At 34.7% G+C, this 12,680-nt stretch overlaps 1 protein-coding gene across 2 annotated transcripts in view; it reads right to left on the bottom strand.

The window, feature by feature from the left end:
- The window catches only part of BRIP1 (BRCA1 interacting helicase 1), a 188,318-nt gene that overhangs the window by 126,085 nt on the left and 49,553 nt on the right, over positions 1 to 12,680 (bottom strand). For both annotated transcript variants that reach the window (XM_047707226.1, XM_047707227.1), the window contains exon 7: positions 963 to 1,253. In XM_047707226.1, the coding sequence (XP_047563182.1) occupies positions 963 to 1,253 (291 nt within the window). The remainder of the gene's footprint in view (positions 1 to 962; positions 1,254 to 12,680) is intronic.

Below are 12,680 nucleotides of genomic sequence, written 5' to 3'. Positions count from 1 at the left end.
TCACATTACATGGGTAGAAGGTGATATACCAATTAAATGAAACTCTAGGGGCTATGGCTCATAGTCTTTTGTGTAGAACCAATTCTGTTCGACAAAATACTAGTGAAAGAACTTTCAAAATATATTAATTTATCACTGATCATTTCACAGACTATCAATTTATTATTCATGAATAAATTCTGAGTATATTCCAGACTTGTAGCCAGTTTCAGACTAAACAAGTTATTAAACTGTACAGACTACCAAACTAATACCATCAAAAAAATTATGTATTTACTAAGAAAGACTTCTCAATTTCTACCTTGACCAAATTCATATTCAAGATTTCCCTGGAATACTTTAAAACCACCAATGACATATCTTTAAAGTTAATAATTTCATATAACTTTTTTTGAAAGAGAAGTTTATACTAATCAAAATTACAAGATAGGATAATCATTATATTTCTCATTCAACTAAAAAACATTTAAAAATTTACTCAGAAAGAGACCCTAAATAAACTATCTTCTAATTAAGTTTTAAAATATATAAAATATATTAGATTAAATTTAACTAACTTATTTAAATACTTTATCTTCTCCCATGATATCATCCATATCTGACTATTTTTGGTAGTGGGATTTCAATGAGGTAAGAAGATATCTGACTAAAATGGGAATTAATTTCAAGGAATTAAATATCCCAAAGCTTTAGAACCAAAACCTGTCATTTTAAACTTACGATTTTCTTTTTTTTTTATGTTAGTCACCGTACAGTATGTCATCAGTTTTTGATGTAGAAAGATTTTATGGTAAAGTTACTTTTCAAAAAATAGCAATACTAGCAATTAATTTGATTTTTGTAAGTTATTTGACTATCACGGGAAATACACATATAAAACAGAATATGAATGCATAGAAAATTGAGCAAATTGAATCTTTTCAGCCTTATTTTTTTCTCTAAAACAAAATAACTTTACTCACATTTTTTCCATCCAGCAATTCCATGCACTTTTCATTTCTGTTGAAGTTACCTACTACTTCAGGATGGACGCAAGTATGATCCCTGCTGGAGAGAATAGTCATTGGGACCCCTGAGTACGCTGTCCTCCGGAGTTCTCTAGTAATCTGAGCTATCTGTTTGTGTGTGCGTGTCCCAAAATATATTTTGGGTATCTTGGATTTCCCCCCATGATCCTTCTTAGTGGCATTTGAGGAATCTTGACTGCTTCCTTGTTTAGTAGAACAACAACACCTGGAACAGTGACCAGGGGTCTGTAACAAAGGAAAGAGAAGACAATTTATGTCTGGCATGCCACAAAAAATGTTATCAAACCTCTCACAAAATCAGAATCTGTAAGTAATAAAACACAACTATCAAAGAGAAATGTCAAGATATTACATCATCTAAAACTTGCCATTAAAGAAAAAAAATACAAATTCCATTTCAAATTGGTTTTCTTGCACTCTTCAAAATTATAAACAATGTTTCCACATTTGCATGGCTTTCTAACATATCATTCCAACACTCAAATTCTAAATGTTTTAAAAGGTTTTAATTCTAATTATAAAAATAAGATAAAATGGAGGACAATTTTCATTTTTGCTTAGGCTTCAAGTAAACTCGTAATACTACAGTTTAGAGTTGTTAATTTTATTTTTGTTCACAGCATAGCCCATGCAAATATTCTGTACCAACATTTTAAAGAGCATTTTAAATATAGCTTGCAAAAAATAGAAATATCAAGTCAAATTTAAAATATCATTAAATATAAGAAAAATATTATCTACCTTAGGGATGCAAATGAATGCAAATTGTTAATATGTATTAATAAAGGCAGGTTGTTTGTCTGGAACAAGTACATCTGAAATTTGATTACCTGTCATGGAATTCAAATCCATCAGTATAATTTTTCAGGACAGCTTTTTCTGAACAATTTTATTCATAATTCAGTTCCATAACTAAAATAATTAGATAAATGTCTCCTTAAACACAACATATGGAACAGCAGGAATATAGTCTGTAATTTACCTGATTTTCCTCTTCTGTTTCCCAACCCCAAAAATAAAATAAAAAATCTAAGGCTATACATTAGAACCATGAGTTCTTAAAACTATTCTATTTAATGCTATACATTAGAACCATGAGTTCTTAATAACTACTCTCTCCTCAATCCCAATTACTATACAAATGAGACAAAATGCAGTCTAATTTAAGAGAAATACTGTGAAATAGTTACAGAAGGGGTCACTGATGGGGAAAAAGAGCTAAATAGCACAGTAGCTTAAGAGAATTTGTTCAACTGAACAAATACACCATTTAACTGAAGACTTTTTTTTTAATCATAATCAGTAAGAGTAGCCTTCATAAACAAATGCTAAGTCATTGCATGTTACACCACAACACTGGGGATCAAGCTGTCTTTTAGCCTCAACTCGGTGGAAAAGCAAGTTCAAATTACTCCCAGTCTCGCTCAACCTTGTCCGCCATTAAATATTACAATACATGATAGAATGGATGTAAATGTGACCCTTCTGGAGCTGTCACTCACTGGGATAAAAGGTTCACTGATGTGCCAAATAAACAGTCAGTCAAAGAAGATAAAGTTACAGTCATGCTGGAATTGTTACATTCCCCTCTCAAGTTGCCAGTAGCAGCAGATTTCATTACAGAGTGCTGCCACATTAAATAGCCAGTTCCAAATATCCTGCCTTCTATATTGAATAATTACTTATTCACTGAAAGGATAAAAAGAAGAGTTATGAATGGAGCTCTTGTCAACAGTGAGGCAGGAAACAGCTGACATGTGGTTTATGTTACATATGTTGCAATATCTAACAATTTATGGTCATACAGAAAATGGAATGCAAATTATATCATGATATCTCTGACTGAATTTTTTTGGCCTGTGCAATGATCACATTAATTAATTAACCTAGTAAATGAGGTAAAATAACTCTAGGTAGCAGAATTAGTTTACTTTTCAATACTTTTAATCTTTTCACTCAATTATACTATTTCTCTTCCCTATGATATAAAAAATTAAATACTGAATATTATGTTGAATATTGGAATGCTATATACTATATGGATATATTATATCCAAGCATAAAAGTAATCTAATAAAGTGGTCTTCTCTCAAGGCTTCGAAAACCTCCTTTTTGATGAAACACTTTGAACATCAATTCCACTTAAAGCTTTACCACCTAAACCTTTCATTTTAATTCCACTTTTTTCTAACCAAAAGTCCAAACAATATTGAGATAAACAAAATGAGTCAACCACCTATGACAAATAATGTAATATATAACCTACAGACCCTCATACATATATATCTCCTATATAACTTTTTTCAAATAAAAAGGGATGCTATTATACAGTTTTATAATGCTGTTTTATATTAAAACTTTTTTTTTACTTTTTAAAAGGGATGAATTTGGCATTAGTAATTTTAAAAAAGGATCTCCCTATCTTAAAATGTTATGATAGTAGCTATAACTAACAAAAATAAAAGATCGGAACTAATTTCAGAAAACTTTTCCCATTATAGCAGCTTTATTTAGGTACTTTAAATCTGGTTTTCACTCCATAACTGATAAAACTATAAGCTATGGTTAATTCTATATTAAACATGTTTTTGTTCATTATGTCTTACAGTGGTCTGAAGCAATTATATCTTCTAAGAACATGGTTTTCTAGTGGTTGTTTAGGCAAGTATTGTAGAAGATGGAAATTAAGAAAGAAAGTTGATTCTTTTTCCTTTGCAATATTAAAGAATTATTTCTTCAGGTGTGATTGTCTATTGAAGTTCTATTTAAAGGATTTGGTACAATCATATTTAATATAGGAAAAAACTGAATGTGGCAAGAGAAGAGAGGCTTCAAAAAGACATTTGGAATTATTTGCACCAAAATCACTTATTTTCAGGGGCGCCTGGACAGCTCAGTGGGTTAAAGCCTCTGCCTTCGGCTCAGGTCAGGATCCCAGGGTCCTGGGGTCGAGCCCTGCATCGGGCTCTCTGCTCAGCAGGGAGCCTGCTTCCCTTCCTCTCTCTCTGCCTGCCTCTGTGCCTACTTGTGATCTCTGTCAAATAAATAAAATCTTAAAAAAAAAAAATCACTTATTTTCAATTCTGTAAGAAAACTAGAGAAAGAATACTGAAAACAGTCAAGACAGAAGTCCTAATATCCTCCAATCCAATTAATAGGCTAACACTTTATGGACTCTTTCTCTGAAACACTTTGACCTAGCCATCTTTAAACAATAAATGAACAAAATTAAATAATTTTGTACCTTTCATTAAGTATTTCTCCTGCTAATCAGCTATTGGGTTTATCTTTCAAAGATATATTTTCCTTTTGCTTTTGACCTTTGAATTTATAGAGATTGCATGAGGAAGTGGAGAATAAATTAAAAAGTATTCATTTTCATCTAACATATCTGAATGTCAAGAAAGATGAAACATATAGGCTTCCTAAAACCCATAATCTCTAAGACCTGAAAGTGGCAGAGCAGTCCTTTAAGAGATGGCTTTTTCTCCTATAGTTAGAAACTGTCAGGAGTCCTTTTACTTTAACAAAAGACAAGAAAACCCAACCCAAGTAACACCAAAATTCCATTATTATTTAAGGAGAAAAAAAAATAAACAAACAAAACTACAGGGGCACATGGCTGGCTCAATCAGTGGAGCATGTGACTCTTGATCTCAGGGTCATGAGTTCAAGCCCCACGTTGGGCATGGAGCCTACATAACTACGAAGAAACACAAGAGATGCAAGTGGGTGTGACAGCTATATTTTTTCCACGTGTAGGAGTCAACTGTTTAAAAATACATTTCAGGGGTGCCTGGGTGGCTCAGTGGGTTAAAGCCTCTGCCTTCGGCTCCTGTCATGATCCCAGGGTCCTGGGATCGAACCTCGCATCGGGATCTCTGCTCAGCAGGGACCCTGCTTCCTCCTCTCTCTCTGCCTGCTTCTCTGCCTACTTGTGATCTCCGTCTGTCAAATAAATAAATAAAATCTTTAAAAAAAATACATTTCAAATCTATGATAGTCAAAACTGTTCTTAGAGGGTCAGCAATCAAGGATTTTAGAAAATTTCCTTCATGTCTAACAATTTCTATTCTCTCTCTTGTCCTACAATATAGAAATATATATCTAATTTTTTTGAAAGAATGAAGAAAGATTATAAGATTTGATCTTGAAAGACCAAATTCTGAGTCCTTGTCACTTTCACAAAGCTATAAGTTCAAGTAAGATAAAATTTCAAGGTCTTAAGTTTCATAAATTTCTCCAACCTTTCCCCACAAAAACAATATAAAAACTTCTATGCCTAGGGGCACCAAGATGGTTCAGTTAGTTAAGCATCTGCCTTCAGTTCAGATCATGATCCTGAAGTCTGAGAATTGAGCCCTGCATTGGGCTCCCTGCTCAGCAGGGAGTCTGCTTCTCCCTCTGTCCCTCACCCCACTTGTGCTCTCTCTCTCTTAAATAAATAAAACCGTTAAAACATATATTAAGAGGGGCCCCTGGGTGGCTCAGTGGGTTAAAGCCTCTGCCTTCGGTTCAGGTCACGACCTCAGGGTCCTGGGAGCGAGTCCCGAATCAGGCTCTCTGCTCAGCAGGGAGCCTGCCGCCCCCTCTCTCCCTGCCTGCCTCTCTGCCTACTTGTGATTTCTGTCAAATAAATAAATAAAATATTTAAAATATATATATATATTAAGAAATAACTATGGTTGGGCACGTGGGTAGCTCTGTCGGTTAAAGCCTCTGCCTTCAGTTCAGGTCATGATCCCAGAGTCCTGGAATCAAGTACCGCATCGGGTTCTCTGCTCACAGGGAGCCTGCTTCCCTCTCTCTCTCTCTGCCTGCCTCTCTGCCTACTTGTGATCTCTGTCAAATAAATAAGCAAACTCTTTAAAAATAAAAAAAAAAAGAAAGAACTATGGTTAAATAGTTGAAAAATAAAAATGAGCACAGTGACTAAATACATTTTAAAAATGGAAAATAGGGCGCCTGGGTGGCTCAGTGGGTTAAGCTGCCGCCTTCGGCTCAGGTCATGATCTCAGAGTCCTGGGATCGAGTCCCGCATTGGGCTCTCTGCTCAGCAGGGAGCCTGCTTCCCTCTCTCTCTCTCTCTCTCTGCCTGCCTCTCCATCTACTTGTGATCTCTCTGTCAAATAAATAAATAAAATCTTTAAAAAAAAATGGAAAATAATAAAGGAAAGCTATGAACTATTGTATTGTCAGAGAAGTTATTTTGCTAATTCAAAAATCAGGTAACCTTCTAAAAGAAGGCTATGAATTAAATTCTAAACACAGACATAAAAGGGTATATTGATGCAAAAAATAAATATATAAAAGAGAGGGGAAAAGACTAAAAAGAAGTTTTGTAGGAAATAAAGGGAAAACTAGGCCCATAAAATAATTACATACTTTTCTGAAACTTTCCATATCTGTATTGTCTTTCAACCACACTGTAAATTCCTTGAGGACATAAACTATGCCTTACATTTCTTTATATAACTCATTCATTAAACATGGTATTTTGCATATGACTATAACTTAAAATTTTTTTAATTGATGGACTGTGACTTATGTCGCCAAGCCAAGTACTGTACATATACAACACTGTTGTTACCCAATAGATGCATAATTGATATCCTAATTTGAAGTTCTTCACATATTGAAAAGTTACTTCGAAATAAAAACGTTAGCTTGTAAAGGAAAAAGTACAGGGCAATCTGTTATTTTCAAGGCCAAAAAGAAAAATTATCTTGTTATGCTAATATTTGGGCCACTTTATAGTTGTGAGCAACAAATACATATCCTGATATATTCATTATTAATAATAATCATTTATTAAGGCTGTCCCTGTGCTAAACACTTTATATGTTCTATCTCATTCATTCAAGAAATATTAGAATTCCTGATATATCAAGCCAAGTAGAAGATAATGACAGGGGTTACCTCATCTCACTGACAATGCTTCATTCTTTAATTGTTCTACAAAGCACAGGTTTTTGAGCTTATCACTACCAGTTTCACTCATGAATTACAGAATTGTTTAAAGTTAGTACTCAAGTGCATTATTTACCGAATGCAATTATAAAATATTCCTAAGGGTAAGGCATAAAATTCAGATTAAAAAAAACATTTTAATTTATTAGTTGACTTTAAGTCAAATATTTTCTAACAGGATTTACATTATGTTCCTCAAGGTGGGGGGAACACCTCTCAATTAAGAGACTCCTTAAAGCATACATCAACAACTTTTTCTGTAAAGGGCCAAAGAGTCAATATTTTATGTTTTGTAGTAAATAAGGTCTCTGACTCTGTACAGGAAAGTATCTTTATGATCCCAATGTGGGAAAGGATTTCTTAAACAATACACCAAAAACACAATGACTGAAGACACAATCTCACTAGGGTGTAAAATTTCTATTTAAAACTGCACTTCCCTTTATTAAAAAAAAAAAAAGAAAAAGGCAGCATAGACTAAGAAAGGATATCTGCTCTGCATATAACCAAGGACCAGTATCTGTAACATATGAAAAATTCCAACAATTCATTTTAAAAGACAAATCCAAAAGATGATCAAGAACAAAAGAATCACAGAAGAGAAAAGCTGAAAGGCCAATAAACATCAGAAAAGATATATAGTTTAGGGGCGCCTGGGTGGCTCAGTGGGTTAGGCTGCTGCCTTCGGCTCAGGTCATGATCTCAGGGTCCTGGGATCGAGTCCCGCATCGGGCTCTCTGCTCAGCAGGGAGCCTGCTTCCCTTCCTCTCTCTCTGCCTGCCTCTCTGGCTACTTGTGATCTCTCTCTGTCAAATAAATAAATAAAATCTTTAAAAAAAAAAAAAGAAAAGATATATAGTTTAATGCTAACCTCATTACTAATTAGGAAAATGCAAATTAAAACTGTAATTTGATTCTATTTCCCATCCATCAGATAGGGTGTTCGAGAAGATTTGAAGCAACTCTCACACACTGCTGACCCAAATATAAAGTGGCACATCCACTTTGTAGAGCAAACTGGTGATCTAGTGAATCAAAGATACAAAGACACTCTGACCCAGCATGACACTGTTAAGTATAAATACTAGAGAAAGTCTTGCACATTAAACAGATACAATAGTGATATTCTTTGCAGCATTGTTTAAATAGTGAGGAAAACAAGCTAAGTGTATCAAAAAAGAATGGATAAATAAATTGTGGGGTTTTTTTAATCAATAGAATACTATCTGTAATGAAAAAAATGAAAATGTAATGAAAAAAAGTTTTTATTTTAAAAAGCATGTATCAAAGTAGATAAACATCAAAAAAACAAGGTTGAGCAGACCAAGTATAACTTAAATTTTTTTCTCCCCCTAAAATTCCAAACAAACTGATGATAGGAATAAAACTATAAAACTTTAGGTACAGAATTAGGAACCCCCACTGTAGGAGATAATCTGTAGAGCTAAGAATTGTAATGGACAATATACCTAAAAAATGCTAAATATTCAAAAGAAATCAAGCACAGCAAATACAGTCCCTTCTGGTTCTTCCTCAGCTGCTTATTAACACAGAATAGTTTTCATCTTAATACCTCTTGACCAAAATATTTCAACCTCATTTATTAGGAAATAAGTTTTTAATTTAGGATCCATGAACTGTTACAGAAGAGAGGGTTTGAGATCACCCAGAAACTACAAACACAATTTTGTGTGCATTTCTAGAAAGTCAGTCCAAACTTTCCTCATGTGCTCAAGAAGACTGTGACTTACTGGGTGAGGGCTTTCTTCCAGAATGTACATCTGATTTAATAATGGAAATCAAATGGAAACCGCATTTTCTTTACAACCAACTTGGCCAGACACATTTATTCGGTAAAGGAATAAACAAGCTGATAGTCCAAAGAAGGCAATTTTACAAAGATTCCTCCACTGCTTGTAAATTCATTTATCTTTTATGTTTGTTAATTACCTAATTTTAACATAATTCTAAAACACCCAGTTTATTGCCACTGCTTATTTCTAACTCCATTTCACAGATTAAAAAAAAAAAATCTAAAAGAGTTCCTCAAGTTGTTATAAAATACATAATAAATTTGTGGAAAAGTTGGAACTCATAAACTTACACATCAAAACAAAGCCTTAGTAAGTTCATTTTCATCTACCATTTAACTTGGCAAAAATACAAAATATTACCCTTTTTAATTTCAGAATGCCATGCACATAAAAAGCTAGTGGTAAAAAGCCAATGAAGGTAGAATTATACTATGATCTTTGAGACATAAAAAAGAGGGTTTATTGTTAATCTTTATCAACCAATTGCTACTGTCCAAGCCATCTAAACAGGTACTGAATGCCTGTTGTGCAAAATCTCACATAAGCACACACTCTAGTAAGATAGCAAAAGTGACATAACTATACCTTCTCAACTATTCTTTTTAAAAAATTCAAACAGTAGTACTCTACTGCCAGTTTCATGATTAAACTGCACAAAGCAGCTGTTTATCCACTCACAGCAACCAGCAGGTGAACCTGATTCAATATTTATCACAGGCTTTCACAGATCACTGCTAACCAAGCAAACGTTTTAATTAAGCTGGAACTTGCTTCAAAGAGCTCATTCAAGATGTCAATCAGCAGGTAAGGGATCAGATACAGTGTCAGGTGAGAGTGTGTAATATAAACCCACAACTTTCTTCATCCCATCGTTGTAAATTAGCCTGCTCTAAAGTTCAGACTCTGATTGTAACAGACTGCCAGTCTCCTGGAATGTGTAACTGAAGTCACTCAAATTCTATTGTGAAGGTTGTAAGCAATATGTTAAACTGCAATGGGCTAGCACATTAAGACAGATCCTTTTCACGGTTGTTTTTTGATACCGTAGGTGTTTGTTACCCTACTCTCCACTTACTGTTTACTTTCTTGCCTGGTGTAAATGGGAATTCCTTAACACAGTTGCCCCAGTTTCTGAAAAGCTTATGTTTCAGTAGAATTAATCAAAAAAAGATCCAAAGTGGTATAATTTTTTACCTAAGTTTATAACAATTATGGTCTATAAAAGTTCTCATTTTAAGAATAATCACATGATAAAAAAATGACCAAACTGCTATAAAGCAAAAATTCTCTTGGTTTAACAGCCCTTTACACAGCAGTGCCTATAGCAACAAGACTCAAAGTATAGTAAGTCACATGGGCCAACTTCAGGAGACATACCTGGTGTTTATAACAAATAAAAGAAAAAAAAGAATCAAAGATGATGAGGGGGAAAGGGAAAGCTCTTCCTTAAAGACTATCAGATAAAAATTGTATGTAAAAGAATTAAAGAGTTTCTAAAATTACCATCTTGTAACTCCTATGTAATAATTGATTCCTGAAAGCTACCCAAATGGATGGTAAAAATCATTGAGTAAAAAGTTGTTGGGGAACAAGATAGTCACACAGCCTCCAAATATCACCCCACAGATTACTTATTAACTGCAAAAGAAAAATCTGTCTTTATCATGGAGACCTGGTAATCACCAGTCTAACCAAATGGTCAAATGATACAGTGGTCAGACAAACTGGAATCAATGTATCTCTTTTGTTTTTTTATTTTTTTTAAGATTTTATTTATTTGAGAGAGAGATCACAAGTAGGCAGACAGGCAGGCCGAGAGTGTGAGAGGGAAGCAGGCTCCCTGCCAAGCAGAGAGCCCAATGCGGGACTCTATCCCAGAACCCTGGGATCATGACCTGAGCCGAAGGCAGTTGGCTTAACCACTGAGCCACCCAGGTGCCCCAATCAATGTATCTCTTGATGTGATATTAGAAAAATATTTATGTGCTCTTCTTGAACAAAACTACATGATTGTGAAAGTCAAATAATCAGACATGAATCAAATAGAACCCAGAAAGAAAATGTGTTAAAAAGATTATTTGGCTGGTGAAAATTAATCCAACTGCATACTTAATATTTTTCAAACTTCCTTCAATGAACTTTTTAAATGAGAAAACAAAGCTATCCTGTGATATACCTTTCCTACATAATTGACTAAAATGCTACAAGCAAAACTCACACAAAATAGGTTTTTTTTTTACTCTTTCATGAGCATTAAAAAAGGAATAAGTTATTATCGATATACAAGCCTCTAAAGCAGCACTACCCGACAGAACTTTCTGCAATGATAGAATTCTCTTTATCTATACTATTCAATATACTTGCCACTAACTACTACATGGGCCTAGTGAGTACTTGAAATGTGTTCAGTGCAACTAAGGAACTACATTTTAATTTTAATTAATTTAAATAGTTACATGTGGCTAGCAGCTACGATGTCAATGTATATTTAAAATACTACAACAGTTTCTAAATTTAATCTGGAATATAAACTAGTGAGAATAACCAAAATTATATGGAATTATATGGATGGGCAAGAATGGTATTTTTACGTATATAAGAATTTAGTGTACATGATAAAGACGCTGTGCTAGGCACCTCTTTAGACATGTGCACAACCCTATATTCTTTTTCTTTTTTTAGATTTTATTTATTTGGAAGAAAGAGAGTTTAAGCAGGTGGAGGTAGAGGGACAAGCAGACTGCACTGAGTGTGGAGCCAAAGGGGGTTCAATCTCACAACCCCAGCCGAAATCAAGATCAGACACTTAACCGACTGAGCCACCCAGATGCCCCAACCCTATATTCTTAAAAGAGTTTATATCATCTGGGGCGCCTGGGTGACTCAGTGGGTTAAAGCCTCTGCCTTCGGCTCAAGTCATGATTCCAGGGTCCTGGGATCGAGCTCCACATCGGGCTCTCTGCTCAGCAGGGGCCTGCTTCCCCCCTTCTCTCTCTGCCTCTCTGCCTCCTTGTGATCTCTGTCTGTCAAATAAATAAAATCTTTAAAAGAGTTTATCATCTATAGCCCCTGCTAAAAATGTGGACCTAGTAACACATGACCATTCCCAAAATACTCCCAGGCAAAAGCAAGACCAGTAAGATTCACTTTCCAAGAACTTGTATTTGGAGTATTTAGATTAGGGAATCTAATTACTAGGGAAACATTCCTAGAAATTTTGGGGAAAAGCACTATCTTAAATGATACCACGAGGATAAATTCAAACAAATCCTGAATATAAGAAATCCTACAAAACAAATGATGCAGTTTTCTCAACAAGTAAATGGCATCCCTCTTAAAAGAAATGTCATGCAACTTCCTTGTTTAGATTCTGATTTTTAAAAAGCCAATTCTAGGGATGCCTGGGTGGCTCAGTTGGTTGAGCAGCTGCCTTCGGCTCAGGTCATGATCCCGGTGTCCTGGGATCGAGTCCCACATCGGGCTCCTTGCTCTGCAGGGAGCCTGCTTCTCCCTCTGCCTGCTATTCTGTCTGCCTGTGCTCGCTCTCTCTCCCTCTCTCTCTCTCTGATAAATAAATAAAATCTTAAAAAAAAAAAATTTAAAAAGCCAATTCTAAAACAACATTTTTTAAACAATCAAAAATAATTGTAAACAGACTGGGTATTAGACAAAGAATTACTGTTAATTTCCTAAACCACAGTAATATTATCTTTAAAATGTTAGAAATATATGCTAAATTATGCATGGGTAAATATATGTGAAGTCTAATAGTTGCTTTAAAATGTTCCAGTCCCATTAAAATGTAGGGGCACCTGGGTGGCTCAGTGGGTTAAGCCTCTGCCTTCAGCTCAGGTCATGATCTCAGAGT

This window comes from Lutra lutra, chromosome 16 (assembly GCF_902655055.1).
Source record: "Lutra lutra chromosome 16, mLutLut1.2, whole genome shotgun sequence".
Classification (NCBI taxonomy): Eukaryota; Metazoa; Chordata; class Mammalia; order Carnivora; family Mustelidae; genus Lutra; species Lutra lutra.
The sequence above is the reverse complement of the archived record's forward strand: the minus strand, read 5'-3'. Positions and strand labels throughout refer to the sequence as shown.